The following is a 16,240-nucleotide window of genomic DNA, read 5'->3' as shown; positions in this document are numbered from 1 at the left end:
AATGGTTTTTATTTTTTTTTTGATAATTAATAACAATAAATGCCACTTTTTGTAAAACTTTAAAAAAAGTTAAGAATTAAATATTGTTTTTGAATTTTATTTTCGGAGCAATGCTTCGTCATACTTTATAATTTATTCATTATGTAATATTAGTTATAGTTATCTCTAATAGTTCCGGAGTTATTGCTTGATAAATGATCCGGGTACCAGAAATCGACAAAATTCGCGACAAAAATTGAAAAAATCAAACATCAAAAATTCGAACATATGGACTTTTTTTTGACTTTTAACAACTGTCGAGGAATGTAAGGGCATATACAAGTCCAAAAACCTACTATAGAACGAGTTTTAAAAAAATTTATTTTTTTCACCTGTAAGTGTATTACTCAGGAAGTTTTAGCAAAAAAATTCAAAATTTTAAATCTCGTGAAAAGTTGGTATAATACAGAAAATGAGCCGCTGAATTCACTGGAACAAACCGCATTGCTCTACGACTTTTAGTTTTTGAGTTATGAATTTTTTTGTTGAAAAATTATTACGCAAAAAATTAAAAATTTTTTTATTCTTGTGAAAAATTGATATAATATGTAAAATGAGCCGCAAAATTCAATGGAACAAACCGCATTGCTCTACGACTTTTAGTTTTTTTTTATGAATTTTTTTAGTGAAAAACTTTGATCGCCTTTGTAGCCGGAACCGTTGCCCGGAGCGACTCCGGGTTTAAACGAAAAAATAGACAAAAATAAGCGCTATCAGATGGATTTTTGTTTGTTGCTCTAAGTCTTACAGTTTCCGAGAAAAATGCAAAAAAAGGTTTCCATTTTCCATTTTTTTCAATTTTCAACCGCCAATTACGGCGAAACTATTAGAGTTATCGAGAAACGGAAAAATGGAGGACAACCGGAATAAAAAACTCTACAAAATGGCATAAGACTCAAGGCGATATCTCGCAAAAAAATTTTCAATTTTCAAACGCCGATTACGGCCAAACTAAAAGAGCTAGGAGAAAACGCTTTTTTAGATCGGAAAGAGCACATCAAAATCTATAAGATAGAATTGGTTTTATTTGATTTTAGGACACTTTAAAAATTGACCGATTTCTGAGGGGGGGGCGTTGATTTTTTTTAATTTTTTTTTATTTTCTCATTTACGGCTAAACTATTCTAAAAAGTGGAACTATTTTGATTCATACCTGTGCAAAATGATCCGAGGAATCGATTGGAATCAAAAAAAGCGCCAAATTCCCAATAGTTTTTTAGTTATGAATTTTTGCGTATATGAACTAATTTTTGCTTTTATTTGCATTTTCTCGAAAACTATAAGTCGTACAACAATAGTCTTTTTTGCAATTGATAGATCATTAAAAGAGCTTTCCAAAGATAGTACACATCATAGGGTTATCTCTAATAGTTCCGGAGTTATTGCTTGATAAATGATCCGGGTACCAGAAATCGACAAAATTCGCGACAAAAACTGAAAAAATCAAACATCAACAATTCGAACATATGAACTTTTTTTGACTTTTAACAACTGTCGAGGAATGTAAGGGCATATACAAGTCCAAACACCTACGATAGAACGAGTTTTAAAAAAATTTATTTTTTTCACCTTTTTAAATGTAAGTGAATATTACTCAGGAAGTTTTAGCAAAAAAATTCAAAATTTTAAATCTCGTGAAAAGTTGGTATAATAAAACATAATAGTGATATTAGATAGAAAATGAAGAAGAAAAGAACTGTATAAAATGGTTTTTATTTTTTTTTTTGATAATTAATAACAATAAATGCCACTTTTTGTAAAACTTGAAAAAAGTTAAGAATTAAATATTGTTTTTGAATTTTATTTTCGGAGCAATGCTTCGTCATACTTTATAATTTATTCATTATGTAATATTCAAGTACTAATGTAAAAATTTAAATAACTAAATAATTATGCATTGTCTCGACTTAATATGCATCGAACTGAAAACAAATAAAAAAATACACCGAGTGTTCAAACAATTTTACGATTTGAGACAATTAGCAATTCAACATGGAGCAAACCTACGAACACGACCATCATACGTGAAAGATAAAACGACTGTGGCAATAACAATATTGCCATCTTTGTGAAAATGTGGGCGTTTTTTTTTCTTTAAATATTTATGTTTATTTTCTCTGCACTGAAAGTTCTCGCAACGCTTAAAAATAAACCTTCGCTTCCTTTGTGCATATTTTGCCAGAGTATCATTTCCTGTTGCATAGAATTTCACTCTTTGATCCATCAATTTTCCAAAAATGGGTGTGCTTCATGTTCTCGCCGCTAGAATCTTGATACAGTTGCTGTATTTCACGGACAAAGCGTCTAACCTTTGACTTATTCTGCGTGTGTGCTTCATTTTTGCGGAAGAACAAAGAGAGAAGTGCGTGGACGTGGAACATACGGCTGGAGCGGTGTTTATGTTAAAATTTTATTGACCCTATTATGGTTCAGTGGTCGATGTGTGTTTTTACAGCATGTGTTGCTGCAATTTGATACCTCTTCCATATTTCTTCGGCTGCTGGCTGCAGACTGACGCCTTGTTGCGACGAAATCAAAGCGACCAACATTTTTTTCACAGTAATTTCTATCCAGTTCTCAAAATTAAAAATAAATAGTATCTATAATTAATTACTCATGGTTAAAATTGTGTAAATTTTAAAGGAATATTTTTTTCAAAAAAAGTATGATTATTAATGGTTGACTAATTACATAGATTATTAATTGCCTAATTATTGGAAAATGAAAAGATAGAACAGAACAGAACCCAATATTTATTTTTTTCTGTATAAACTAAAATTTATCTATCTATATTTATTACCTTATTTTTTGTTCTTTATTTGATATTCTATCATTCATTTTTTAAAATTTTTAATTTCGATCTAATTTTGATTTCTTTTGTAGCAGAATGCCATTAAGAATTGCAAATACATGGAGTTAATCAAACTTTAAAAGAACTGCAAGAACATGGAAACAGCTGCAATTTTCTACATTCTATATTTTCTATATTCTTGTTTTTCTCTCCAACTTTTGATTCAATAAAATCGAATGAAACCAATCATAAAAATAGATGAAATAAAAAATAAAAATAATTTACCTAGGACAGAACAATGGAGAATAAAGCAAATAGAAAAACAAAACTTTAAAACAACTGTAAAAACATAGAAAAGCAAAAAAGCAGTGAAGATTAAAAACAGAAAATATAGACAAAAAATTAAAAAGCTGCAATTTCTTATGCTTATTCAATATTTGCTATATCTAGATATTTTATTTTTGATTATCTATTCATTCTTTAGTTTGCTTATCTCATATTTTCTCTATTCTTTTTTCTCTTTTAAATAAATAAAATAGATAAAAAACTTAGGACAGGAACAAGGAGAATAGAGCAAATAGAAAAAACAAAACATCAAAAGAACTGCAAAAATATAGAAAAGAAAAAACAAAGAAATGAAGACAAAAGTTAGAAACTATATAGACAAAACGTTCGTGAGCTGCAGTTTCTTATATTTTCTCATTATTACTTCTATTTATATTTTTTTCTATTTCTGATTCTCTAGTTACCTTATCCTATATTTTCTCTATTATTTTTTCTTTCTCCAACTTTTGACTTGATAAAATAGAATAAAACAAAAGATGAAAGAGCAAATAAAAAAACTTAGGATAGAAAAATGGAGAATAGAACAAGTAGAAAAAACAAAACATTAAAAGAACTACAAAAAATAGAAAAGCGAAAAAAGAAGTTAAGACTAAAGACAGAAACTATAGAGAAAAAAATTGTGAGCTGGAATTTCCTATATTTTCTAATTATTTACACTGTTTATATTTTTTTATTTTTGATTATCTATTCATTCTATAGTTTTCCTATCCCATATATTTTCTATATTCTTTTTTTTCTCTCCAACTTTTGATTCAATAAAATCGAATGAAACCAATCATAAAAATAGATGAAATAGAATGTAAAAATAATTTACATAGGACAGAACAATGGAGAATAAAGCAAATAGAAAAACAAAACTTTAAAACAACTGTAAAAACATAGAAAAGCAAAAAAGCAGTGAAGAGTAAAAACAGAAAATATAGACAAAAAATTAAAAAGCTGCAATTTCTTATGCTTATTCAATATTTGCTATATCTATTTTTTTTATTTTTGATTATCTATGCATTCTTTAGTTTGCTTATCTCATATTTTCTCTATTCTTTTTTCTCTTTTTAATAAATAAAATAGATAAAAAACTTAGGACAGGAACAAGGAGAATAGAGCAAATAGAAAAAACAAGACATCAAAAGAACTGCAAAAATATAGAAAAGAAAAAACAAAGAAATGAAGACTAAAGTTAGAAACTATATAGACAAAACATTCGTGAGCTGCAGTTTCTTATATTTTCTCATTATTACTTCTATTTATATTTTTTTCTATTTCTGATTCTCTAGTTACCTTATCCTATATTTTCTCTATTACTTTTTTTCTTTCTCCAATTTTTGACTTGATAAAATAGAATAAAACAAAAGATGAAAGAGCAAATAAAAAATATAGGATAGAAAAATGGAGAATAGAACAAGTAGAAAAAAACAAAACTTTAAAAGAACTACAAAAACATAGAAAAGCGAAAAAAGAAGTGAAGACTAAAGACAGAAAAAAATTGTGAGCTGCAATTTCCTATATTTTCTAATTATTTCCCCTATTTATATTTTTGATTATCTATTCATTCTCTAGTTCCTTTATCCCATCTATATTTTCTTTATTCTTCCTTTTCCATCCAAATTTTGACTCGATAAAATAGAACAAAAAATAGAAAAAAGTAGATGAAACGAGAATTATAAAGTTTTTTTGTTTTATTTTTGTTTATATTAATTGTTTGCCATATTCTTTTTATGCAAAATAAACTTTTGGGCAAATAACAACAATTTAAACAATTAACAATTTAAATAATAACAATCCACATATACAACTATTAAAACAGTAAAAGACATAGGCATATAATTTGCTTTACTTGATACATTTTCTAAATTCTCTGTTTTTTATTTTTTTATTCTATTGTTTTATTTTTTACTGATTTTTTATTTGGCACCAGATTGTAATTATTGGAAATATTTATTAAGTTAATTGAAATTAAATATTCAGAAAACATGGAATAAAGAAAACAAGCAGTAGAAAAAAAATATAGATATATTTATTAAGTATTCTGTTTATTTTCTAGTCTCCTTCTCTCTATTTTTTTATTCTTTATTTTAATTTTTTTTCCTTCTCTCCAATATTTCGCTCACTACAGTTTCACTATTTTTGGTTAAAAGTTTACAGATAAAGAAATCAATTAATTTTTTTTACTAACCTACATTTTTCACCAGAGTTCATCAACACTTAATTTTCACAAGTCTGTTTATTACGTGAATGTAAAATATCATTTTCTCCGTTATATTATTCATTCCAAAGTTAGACTTAATTGTTTTTAAAATGAAACCGTTTTCATTTACATTTTGAACAAAGACTTCGTTAGAACAAACATAACGATACATCATCAAAAATATAGCTACCTACTCCTTTCTCATTTCATTATAATTTGAATTATACTTTGAAACCGAAAATTAAACTGTTATATTTTTATTGCTTTATTATAGGAACATGAAATTTTGGTTTCATAACGTTATATAATAATAAATTATCAGTTGATTGAATTCGTGTAAAAATATCTCTGACTGCGAATAAATGCAGTAGGTGAAGGTGTGTCGTCCAGTTTACCAACCCATCTCTATTGGACAGGCAATTCTTGTCAACGCTTTCGTTATCTCTGATTTGTGTATTGAAATGTTAGACGATTGTTTTGTCAACATTTTCGCTCGACTACAAACAAGCAGCACAAGCATGTCCATTGGTGTGATATCTGAGGAACTTATGTAATTATTTTTCGACAAATTTCTAGTCGGAGACAGACAAAGCACTTTCCTCGCCAACATCTACTTATTTAAAAAATTGCCGACAAACAAAGGGGAAAGTAAAAGTAAGTTCACAACGCACATGTAGAAAAATTGAGACGTTACCAAAAGATAAAGCGGGAACCACACAATCCAACACTGACACGCATTTATTTATACGTTCATTGTATTCGATCAAAACAAATAAATTAGTTGGCCTAATTAAGCTTAAACAAATCGGAGAAAAGGTGGGACAGAACTATTCGTAAAAATTGAACTATTTTGACGAAAACTTGTGTACAATCATCTGAGGAATCGATTGGTAGCGAGAAAATTGCCAAATTTCTAAAAGTTTTTTAGTTAGGAATTTTTGAGTATATGATCTAATTTTTGCTTTTATTTGCATTTTCTCGAAAACTATAAGTCGGACAACAATAATCTTTTTTGCAAATGAAATATCATTAAAAGAGCTTTCCAAAGATAGTACACATCATAGGGTTATCTCTAATAGTTCCGGAGTTATTGCTTGATAAATGATCCGGGTACCAGAAATCGACAAAATTCGCGACAAAAATTGAAAAAATCAAACATCAAAAATTCGAACATATGGACTTTTTTTTGACTTTTAACAACTGTCGAGGAATGTAAGGGCATATACAAGTCCAAAAACCTACGATAGAACGAGTTTAAAAAAAAATTATTTTTTTCACGTTTTTAAAGGTAAGTGTATTACTCAGGAAGTTTTAGCAAAAAAATTCAAAATTTTAAATCTCGTGAAAAGTTGGTATAATACAGAAAATGAGCCGCTGAATTCACTGGAACAAACCGCATTGCTCTACGACTTTTAGTTTTTGAGATATGAATTTTTTTGTTGAAAAATTATTACGCAAAAAATTAAATTTTTTTTTATTCTTGTGAAAAATTGACATAATATGTAAAATGAGCCGTAGAATTCAATGGAACAAACCGCAGTGCTCTACGACTTTTAGTTTTTTTTTATGAATTTTTTTAGTGAAAAACTTTGATCGCCTCTGTAGCCGGAACCGTTGCCCGGAGCGGCTTCGGGTTTGGACGAAAAAATAGACAAAAATAAGCGCTATCAGATGGATTTTTGTTCGTTGCTCTAAGTCTTACAGTTTCCGAGAAAAATGCAAAAAAAGGTTTCCATTTTCCATTTTTTTCAATTTTCAACCGCCAATTACGGCGAAACTATTAGAGTTATCGAGAAACGGAAAAATGGGGGACAACCGGAATAAAAAACTCTACAAAATGGCATAGGACTCAAGGCAATATCTCGCAAAAAAAAATTTTCAATTTTCAAACGTCGATTACGGCCAAACTAAAAGAGCTAGGAGAAAAGGCTTTTTTAGATCGGAAAGAGCACATCAAACTCTATAAGATAGAATCCGTATTATTTGATTTTGAGACACTTTAAAAATTGACCGATTTCTAAGGGGGGGGGTGTTATTTATTTTTTTAATTTTTTTTATTTTCTCATTTACGGCTAAACTATTCTAAAAAGTGGAAGTATTTTGATTCATACCTATGCAAAATGATCCGAGGAATCGATTGGAATCAAAAAAAGCGCCAAATTCCCAATAGTTTTTATTTATGAATTTTTGCGTATATGATCTAATTTTTGCTTTTATTTGCATTTTCTCGAAAACTATAAGTCGGACAACAATAATCTTTTTTGCAAATGATAGATCATTAAAAGAGCTTTCCAAAGATAGTACACATCATAGGTTTATATCTAATAGTTCCGAAGTTATTGCTTGATAAATGATCCGGATACCGGAAATCGATCAAAATCGCGCCAAAAATTGAAAAAAATCAAAACTTTCAGAAATGGTTTTATTGTCATTTTCTTGCACTTTTGAGGACTCTAGAACCTTTTAAGGACATGGAAAAGGGATAAAACATTGATTGACTGAATTTAAACAAAGGGATATTTTTAGGAAAAAAATCAAAAATTCATTAATTGTAAAAGAACATTCGCACCTAAAGTGGAATAAACCGAGCCAAAAGTTTAATTTTTCATAACATGAACATGTTGTGAGTGTTGTGACGCTTGTTTCCCATTTAATTATTGTTAGAGCAGAGTTCATGTACTCAGGTAAACACGCACTACCGGCTATGAAAATGAATGATCAATAGAAAATAGGAGCGCCGTCTGGACTACATAGTGGATTAGATGAGATGGTAATTTCTTTGTCCAAGACTTCCAAATAAATTTGCAAAATAAAATAAATCACACAACAGTTGTTTTTTCATTTTTGGGCCACTAAAACCACGATTCTCTCTTAATAATTCGTCACCCTCTTGAGCGAAAATTCCTAGACCTTAACGGTACTTGCCTTTTGTTTGCAAATGCTAAAATCAGTCACTCGTGCGCAAATTCCATCCGCTATAGAAATATCCAGACACGAAGCGATTATATCACTGTGTCAAAGTGCGCTTTTTGGGTTAATTCGAGATCGTTATCGCTTATTAACTACACCTCAGAGGGTGGTCTTGGGACCAAAATATTTCTGTATTTATTGAAAATTTTTTTTCAAGTCTATCGAAACTTTGACACGAGTGGGTGTTGATGCCTTACGACCTTTTATTCTCTCAAATTAGTAAGTTGCATAAATCATGCCACGGATAAATTTATTTCTCTTCGATATAACTGTTTCTTCCGTGACGGTAGGTGGTCTGCGGACAAGTGAAAAGACTTTTGCTATCAAGGCGTTTATTCCAAATTTGATTTATCTTCAAAAAACAATGCGTTAATGCAATAGCCATAAGTACCTTTATTTTTTGTGCAATATTGAGATAAAATATGTTTCATACCAAAATAACAGTTAAAGAGGCCATTGGAGAAATTTTGTCAAAAGAAATCAAATAAATCGTTGAGATAAAAAATACAAATGGAATTATGGTTCCATGTTAAATAATGTGTTTTTTTTTGTTAAATAAAATTAATAAAGTTAATGTTAATAAAGTTTGAAGAATAATAAAAAATAGAAAGAATATACATAGCAAGAGAGAAAACTTAGTTTGTTTTTCTAAACTATGTTCTGTCCACCTCTGATTCTCTATTTATCATTCTCTGTTCCTTGTTCTCTTTTCTCTGTACTTTTATTTTTTGATTTTCTTTATTGTTTGCGTTTCTAAAATATACATAAATGTGTCAGTGAACTAGAGAACAGAGTCAATAGAGAAAAGAAAAAATAGAAAATATCGAAAATTGGGAGAATTTAGAGTAGAGAATAACGAAAATAAAAAGATTATGAAAAAGAAAGATCAGTAAATGAAGGAAACAAAAAATACAAGAATAGGGCGAATAGACAATAATACAATAAATAAAAAATAAACTTGATTTTTGGTCGAAAAACGTGTTAAAATCTTCAGAACTTATAAAAATAATGTCATTTTTAACATAATAATGTGATTTATTAGCTTAGTTTTTAAGAAATTTGAACAATAATTGAGTTTTTGCTAAATAAACGCTTTTAAACGTAAACGTACATTTTTAACCAAATTTGGTGATATTTTCGTTCCAGTTTAATAAAAACAGGAAAAAAAAGTTGATTTTTGGTCTAAAAACTTGTTTAAAACCTCAGAAATTGTAAAAATAATGTCATTTATTACATAATTCAATGATTTATTGGCTTAATTTTTAAGAAATTTTGCGCAGTACTTGAGTTTTTGCTGGATAAACGGTTAGAAAACGTAAATTTTTGGTTATTTTTGACAAAATTTGGTAATTTTTTTGTTCTAATTTAATAAAAACATGAAGAAAAACTTGAATTTTGGTCTAAAAACGTGTTTAAATCGTCAGAACCACCAAAAATAGTGTCATTTTTGACATAATTTTGTGATTTATTAGCTAACTTTTTAAGAAATTTTCCGCAATCATTGAGTTTTGCTGAATAAGCGCTTAGAAAAGGAAAATTTTTAGTCATTTTCGACCAAATTTGGTGATGTATTTTGTTCTAGTTTAATAAAAATACGAAAAAATTTTTGGCCTAAAAACATGTTTAAATTCTCCGAATTTGAAAAAAAATAATGTCATTTTTGAGTTTTGCTGAATAAACGCTTAGAAAAGGTAAATTTTTTAACCAAATTTGGTGATTTCTTCGTTTTGGTTTAATAAAAACATAAAAACAAAAATTTTACTTTTTACTGTTAATAGACAACAGAGAAAATGTTAAAGATAGAGGAAACGAAGCAAAAATTTATTTTTTATTTCCTTTATTTCATTGTTTTCTGTTGACCTACTTTTTTGAATTCTTATTTCATTTTCTGCTTTTTTTAAATTTTAGTAGTTTCTTTGTTCTGCACTTTGTATACTTTTTCAATGATTTCAATTTTGTTTGTGTTCTTTGTTCTTTTTAAAACATCGCTAATTTAGGTTTATTTCGATGCTCAAGAGTGTCATTGGTGTAAATTAAAAAAAAAAGAAATTAACAAAGAGAGAAATAAATAAGATAAATAGAAAATAGACAGACTTTAAAAAATAAAGGAAAAACAAACAATGTCCCTATAATGTTTTTTAAATAATTATATTCTATTTATCGTCTATTTTCTATTAAATTATTGTCTATTCTCATCGTTTTCTCTTTGATTTAATATTCTTTCTAATTTTCCTTTCATTATTTTATAGTTCTTTACTCGTTGTTTATTTTGGTCAAGATTAGAATTCTGTGAATAATTAGATAGAAGAGAACAGAAAATAAAAGGCACACAATTAAAAAAAAATACAGTGAATTTAGAATAGAGAAAAAGAAAAATACAATAAACAATAAAAACGAAGAGTTTTTGTTTTCTCTCTAGTCCCTACGTGTTTTCTACTTAACTCAATTTTTAGTGTATGTAATTCTAATTTTGATTTTTTCTTGTATTTTTTACTTTTTCTGTTTTTTTTCGGTTTTTGATTTATTCACACTATGTTAGGTTATAATCCTTATTTATTCAATTTTTTTAATTTTTTTTACTTTTTCTTATTTTTGCATTTTTTAGTCTCGCCGGGATCAAAAAATAAGCACAGAGGGTAAAAAAAATAGAAATAATGTGGGATTATAAAAAGAATGAGTAGACAACTGAGAGTACATAAGATAATGTCTTTATAGGCCTTTTAATCAATATTCCAAAAGTACCTATCATTAATTATGTATTTACCTATTTCACTGTTATTTCTATTCTGTTTTTTTCTCTTTTTCTTAAGTCTTTAGAATTTGACAAATCTTTGAAAAAAGTTTATTCTCGCACCAAATAATAGATAAATAATTAAAATTTAGAAAAAAAAAATATAAAATAGAAAGAATGCAGAAATTAAAGAGATATAAAGGAAAAAAAATAATAAAAAAGTATGACACGTAGTTATTATTTTTTATTATTATTTGTCTTCTATTTTTTACTTTTCTGTTTTTTTTTGTTTTTGATTTATTTACTCTATGTTATGTTATATTCCTTACCCATTCTATATTATTCTTTTTTATTAACTCTACTCTTTCTTAACTTTGCATTTTTTTGTCTCGCCGAGAACAAAAAACAGACACAGAGAGTAAAAAAATAGAAATAATAGATAATAAAAAAGAGAGACTAAACAATTGCGAGTACGTAAGATAATTTCTTTATTTACCTATTTCACTGTTATTTCTATTCTTTTTTTTCTCTTTTTCTTAAGTCTTTAGAATTTGACAAATCTTTGAAAAAAGTTTATTCTCGCACCAAATAATAGATAAATAATTAAAATTTAGAAAAAAAATATATAAAATAGAAAGAATGCAGAAATTAAAGAGATATAAAGGAAAAAAAAATAATAAAAAAGTATGACACGTAGTTATTATTTTTTATTATTATTTGTCTTCTATTTTTTACTTTTCTGTTTTTTTTTTGTTTTTGATTTATTTACTCTATGTTATGTTATATTCCTTACCCATTCTATATTACTCATTTTGATTTCCTCTACTCTTTCTTAACTTTGCATTTTTTAGTCTCGCCGAGATTAAAAAACAGACACAGAGAGTAAAAAAAATAGAAATAATAGATAATAAAAAAGAGAGACTAAACAATTGCAAGTACGTAAGATAATTTCTTTATTTACCTATTTCACTGTTATTTCTATTCTTTTTTTTTTCTGTTTTTCTTAAGTCTTTAGTATTTGACAAATCTTTGAAAAAAGTTTTTTCTTACACCGAATAATAGATAAATAATTAGAATTTAGAAAGAAAATATATAAAATAGAAAGAATGCAGAAATTAAAGAGATATAGAGGAAAAAATAATAAAAAAGTATGACACGTACTTATTATTTTTTATTATTATTTGTCTTCTATTCTTTACTTTTCTGTTTTTTTGTTTATGATTTATTTACTCTATGTTATGTTATATTCCTTACCCATTCTATATTATTCTTTTTTATTTCCTCTACACTTTCTTAACTTTGCATTTTTTAGTCTCGCCCAGATCAAAAAACAGACAGAGAGTAAAAAAATAGAAATAATAGATAATAAAAAAGAGAGACTAAACTACTGCGAGTACGTAAGATAATTTCTTTATTTACTTATTTCACTGTTATTTCTATTCTTTTTTTTCTCTTTGTCTTAAAACTTTAGAATTTGACAAGTCTTTGAAAAAAGTTTTTTCTCACACCGAATAACAGATAAATAATTAGAATTTAGAAAGAAAATATATAAAATAGAAAGAATGCAGAATTTAAAGAAATATAGAGGAAAAAAAAATAATAAGAAAGTATGACACGTAGTTATTATTTTTTATTATTATTTGTCTTCTATTTTTTACTTTTCTGTTTTTTTGTATTTGATTTATTTAGTCTATGTTATGTTATATTCCTTACCCATTCTATATTATTCTTTTTTATTTCCTCTACTCTTTCTTAACTTTGCATTTTTTAGTCTCGCCGAGATTAAAAAACAGACACAGAGAGTAAAAAAAATAGAAATAATAGATAATAAAAAAGAGAAACTAAACAACTGCGAGTACGTAAGATAATTTCTTTATTTACCTATTTCACTGTTATTTCTATTCTTTTTTTTTCTGTTTTTCTTAAGTCTTTAGAATTTGACAAATCTTTGAAAAAGTTTATTCTCGCACCAAATAATAGATAAATAATTAAAATTTAGAAACAAAATATATAAAATAGAAAGAATGCAGAAATTAAAGAGATATAAAGGAAAAAAAATAATAAAAAAGTATGACACGTAGTTGTTATTTTTTATTATTATTTGTCTTCTATTCTTTACTTTTCTGTTTTTTTTTGTTTTTGATTTATTTACTCTATGTTATGTTATATTCCTTATCCATTCTATATTATTCTTTTTTATTTCCTCTACACTTTCTTAACTTTGCATTTTTTTGTCTCGCCGAGAATAAAAAACAGACACAGAGAGTAGAAAAAAAAGAAATAATAGATAATAAAAAAGAGAGACTAAACAACTGCGAGCACGTAAGATAATTTCTTTATTTACCTATTTTACTGTTATTTCTATTCTTTTTTTTCTCTTTTTCTTAAGTCTTTAGAATTTGACAAATCTTTGAAAAAAGTTTATTCTCGCACCAAATAATAGACACATAATTAAAATTTAGAAAAAAAATATATAAAATAGAAAGAATGCAGAAATTAAAGAGATATAAAGGAAAAAAATAATAAAAAAGTATGATACGTAGTTATTATTTTTTATTATTATTTGTCTTCTATTTTTTACTTTTCTGTTTTTTTGTATTTGATTTATTTACTCTATGTTATGTTATATTCCTTACCCATTCTATATTATTCTTTTTTATTTCCTCTACACTTTCTTAACTTTGCATTTTTTAGTCTCGCCCAGATCAAAAAACAGACAGAGAGTAAAAAAATAGAAATAATAGATAATAAAAAAGAGAGACTAAACAATTGCGAGTACGTAAGATAATTTCTTTATTTACCTATTTCACTGTTATTTCTATTCTGTTTTTTTCTCTTTTTCTTAAGTCTTTAGAATTTGACAAATCTTTGAAAAAAGTTTATTCTCGCACCAAATAATAGATAAATAATTAAAATTTAGAAAAAAAATATATAAAATAGAAAGAATGCTGAAATTAAGAGATATAAAGGAAAAAAAATAATAAAAAGTATGACACGTAGTTATTATTTTTTATTATTATTTGTCTTCTATTTTTTACTTTTCTGTTTTTTTTTGTTTTTGATTTATTTACTCTATGTTATGTTATATTCCTTACCCATTGTATATTATTCTTTTTTATTTCCTCTACACTTTCTTAACTTTGCATTTTTTAGTCTCGCCCAGATCAAAAAACAGACAGAGAGTAAAAAAATAGAAATAATAGATAATAATAAAGAGAGACTAAACAACTGCGAGTACGTAAGATAATTTCTTTATTTACCTATTTCACTGTTATTTCGATTCTTTTTTTTTCTCTTTTTCTTAAGTCTTTAGAATTTGACAAATCTTTGAAAAAAGTTTTTTCTCACACCGAATAATAGATAAATAATTAGAATTTAGAAAGAAAATATATAAAATAGAAAGAATGCAGAAATTAAAGAGATATAGGGGAAAAAAATAATAAAACAAGTATGACACGCAGTTGTTATTTTTTATTATTATTTGTCTTCTATTCTTTACTTTTCTGTTTTTTTTTGTTTTTGGTTTATTTACTCTATGTTATGTTATATTCCTTACCCATTCTATATTATTCTTTTTTATTTCCTCTACTCTTTCTTAACTTTGCATTTTTTAGTCTCGCCGAGATCAAAAAATAGACACAGAGAGTAAAAAATAGAAATAATAGATAATAAAAAAAGAGAGACTAACCAATTGCGAGTACGTAAGATAATTTCCTTATTTACCTATTTCACTGTTATTTCTATTCTTTTTTTTCTCTCTAAGTCTTTAGAATTTGACAAATCTTTGAAAAAAGTTTTTCTCACACCGAATAGTGGACAAATAATTAAAATTTAAATTAAAGACACAACAGAGAATAGGGATTAGAGCGAAAATAGATAAAACAGAAAGAATGCATTAGAATAAAAAACTATTTTTTTTTTCAAGATTTGATAACATTGTGTCTAAAATAATGATCTTTATTAAAACACTTAAGACGAAATAAAGGGATTGCCACCATAGATCATTACTCTTTTTACCGTTACTTAAAAATCCATATCACCCAAAGGCGTACAAGACATCTAACTGCGATCATAAATTTGCATTTGTCTGCTGTCGTGTGCAAGGAGGAAGCTTAAACGCCTTTAATAGAGTTACAACATTCACCAGAAAAAGCCAAACAAGCAACACAATTTACAAAAAGTGTTTAGAACAAAAATTCAAGAGTCACCTAATTATAATAATTATAAACGAAAAATTCTTTCACCTTAGTGTGTTTGTCTCAATAGATTTACAACTTTATCAGCCCAAAATGAAAGTTAAGTTTTGCGGGTCAAGAGCGAAAACAAACACTGACCCAAACATTTAACCTTTTTAAAAAAATCTACAATTTTTTTCCTGAACCAATTAGAATTGGTAAAAATGACCGACAACTTAATTAACTTCCTGGAACTTGTCCAGTCCAGAAAAACGGAAATTCCACCTTTCATACACAGTTCGATCGTAAACTCAAATTCCGTTCAATTAAGCCAATGCTCGTGATCACAGTAGGCTGATTTTGAATGACGCCACTCCTCGGTTTTTCCCCTCACTCTTGCCGAAGGCGGCCGAAGAAGCACGTGTGTGATCGCAGTCGCTGTTTCGCGCGCTAGATGCGAGTTTACCTTTTGCTACCGCGAAATGTGAACATACAATTATTTTCGACGGCAAAATGATGAACAAACGAAAATTTGTGCCAAGTAAACATTTCGCTATAATGCGGTTTGGAAACAGTGAAGTTTTGTTGTGAATGCAAATTATATGGTGTTGGCTCAAAAAAAAAGTGTGATTTTGTTTATGGGTTGAGTCAATAAATTGTTGGGTAATTTGGTCAAACCTTGTGGGTGATAAATGGTTGGTGGTTGTTGTGGGGAAAATGGCTTACGTCATTTGGAGGGTTGTTATGAAAAAGTATTCGAGGATCAGGCTGGGATTAAACGGTTCAGCGGTAAGTCAATGGTTATTAATAACCGGCTGTGTACTTAATCTACTTTTAATTTGGGTAAATTTTAACAAGGATGTTGTTGCAATGCACAGACTAAATATTTGAGCGATAAATTGACTTTTTGATACAGTGTGTGCTGTTTTTCTCAAATAAATTTATTCAGGGAGCTTATTATTACATTTTGGTTAGTTTTATGTAAATAAGCTGAATTAAATGAC

General features: G+C 27.2%; 1 protein-coding gene across 1 annotated transcript in view; it reads left to right on the top strand.

Moving 5' to 3' along the window:
- Window positions 1-15,659: 15,659 nt before the first annotated feature.
- The window catches only part of LOC135267235 (uncharacterized), a 66,284-nt gene continuing 65,703 nt past the window's right edge, over window positions 15,660-16,240 (top strand). Inside the window, exon 1 of the mRNA XM_064359330.1 lies at window positions 15,660-16,025. Coding sequence (XP_064215400.1) covers window positions 15,954-16,025 — 72 coding nt within the window. The 5' untranslated portion in view covers window positions 15,660-15,953. The remainder of the gene's footprint in view (window positions 16,026-16,240) is intronic.

The sequence above is a fragment of the Tribolium castaneum genome, chromosome 1, assembly GCF_031307605.1.
Source record: "Tribolium castaneum strain GA2 chromosome 1, icTriCast1.1, whole genome shotgun sequence".
NCBI classification, from domain to species: domain Eukaryota; kingdom Metazoa; phylum Arthropoda; class Insecta; order Coleoptera; family Tenebrionidae; genus Tribolium; species Tribolium castaneum.
Note: the sequence above shows the minus strand (reverse complement) of the source record. Positions and strands in the feature narration are given on the sequence as shown.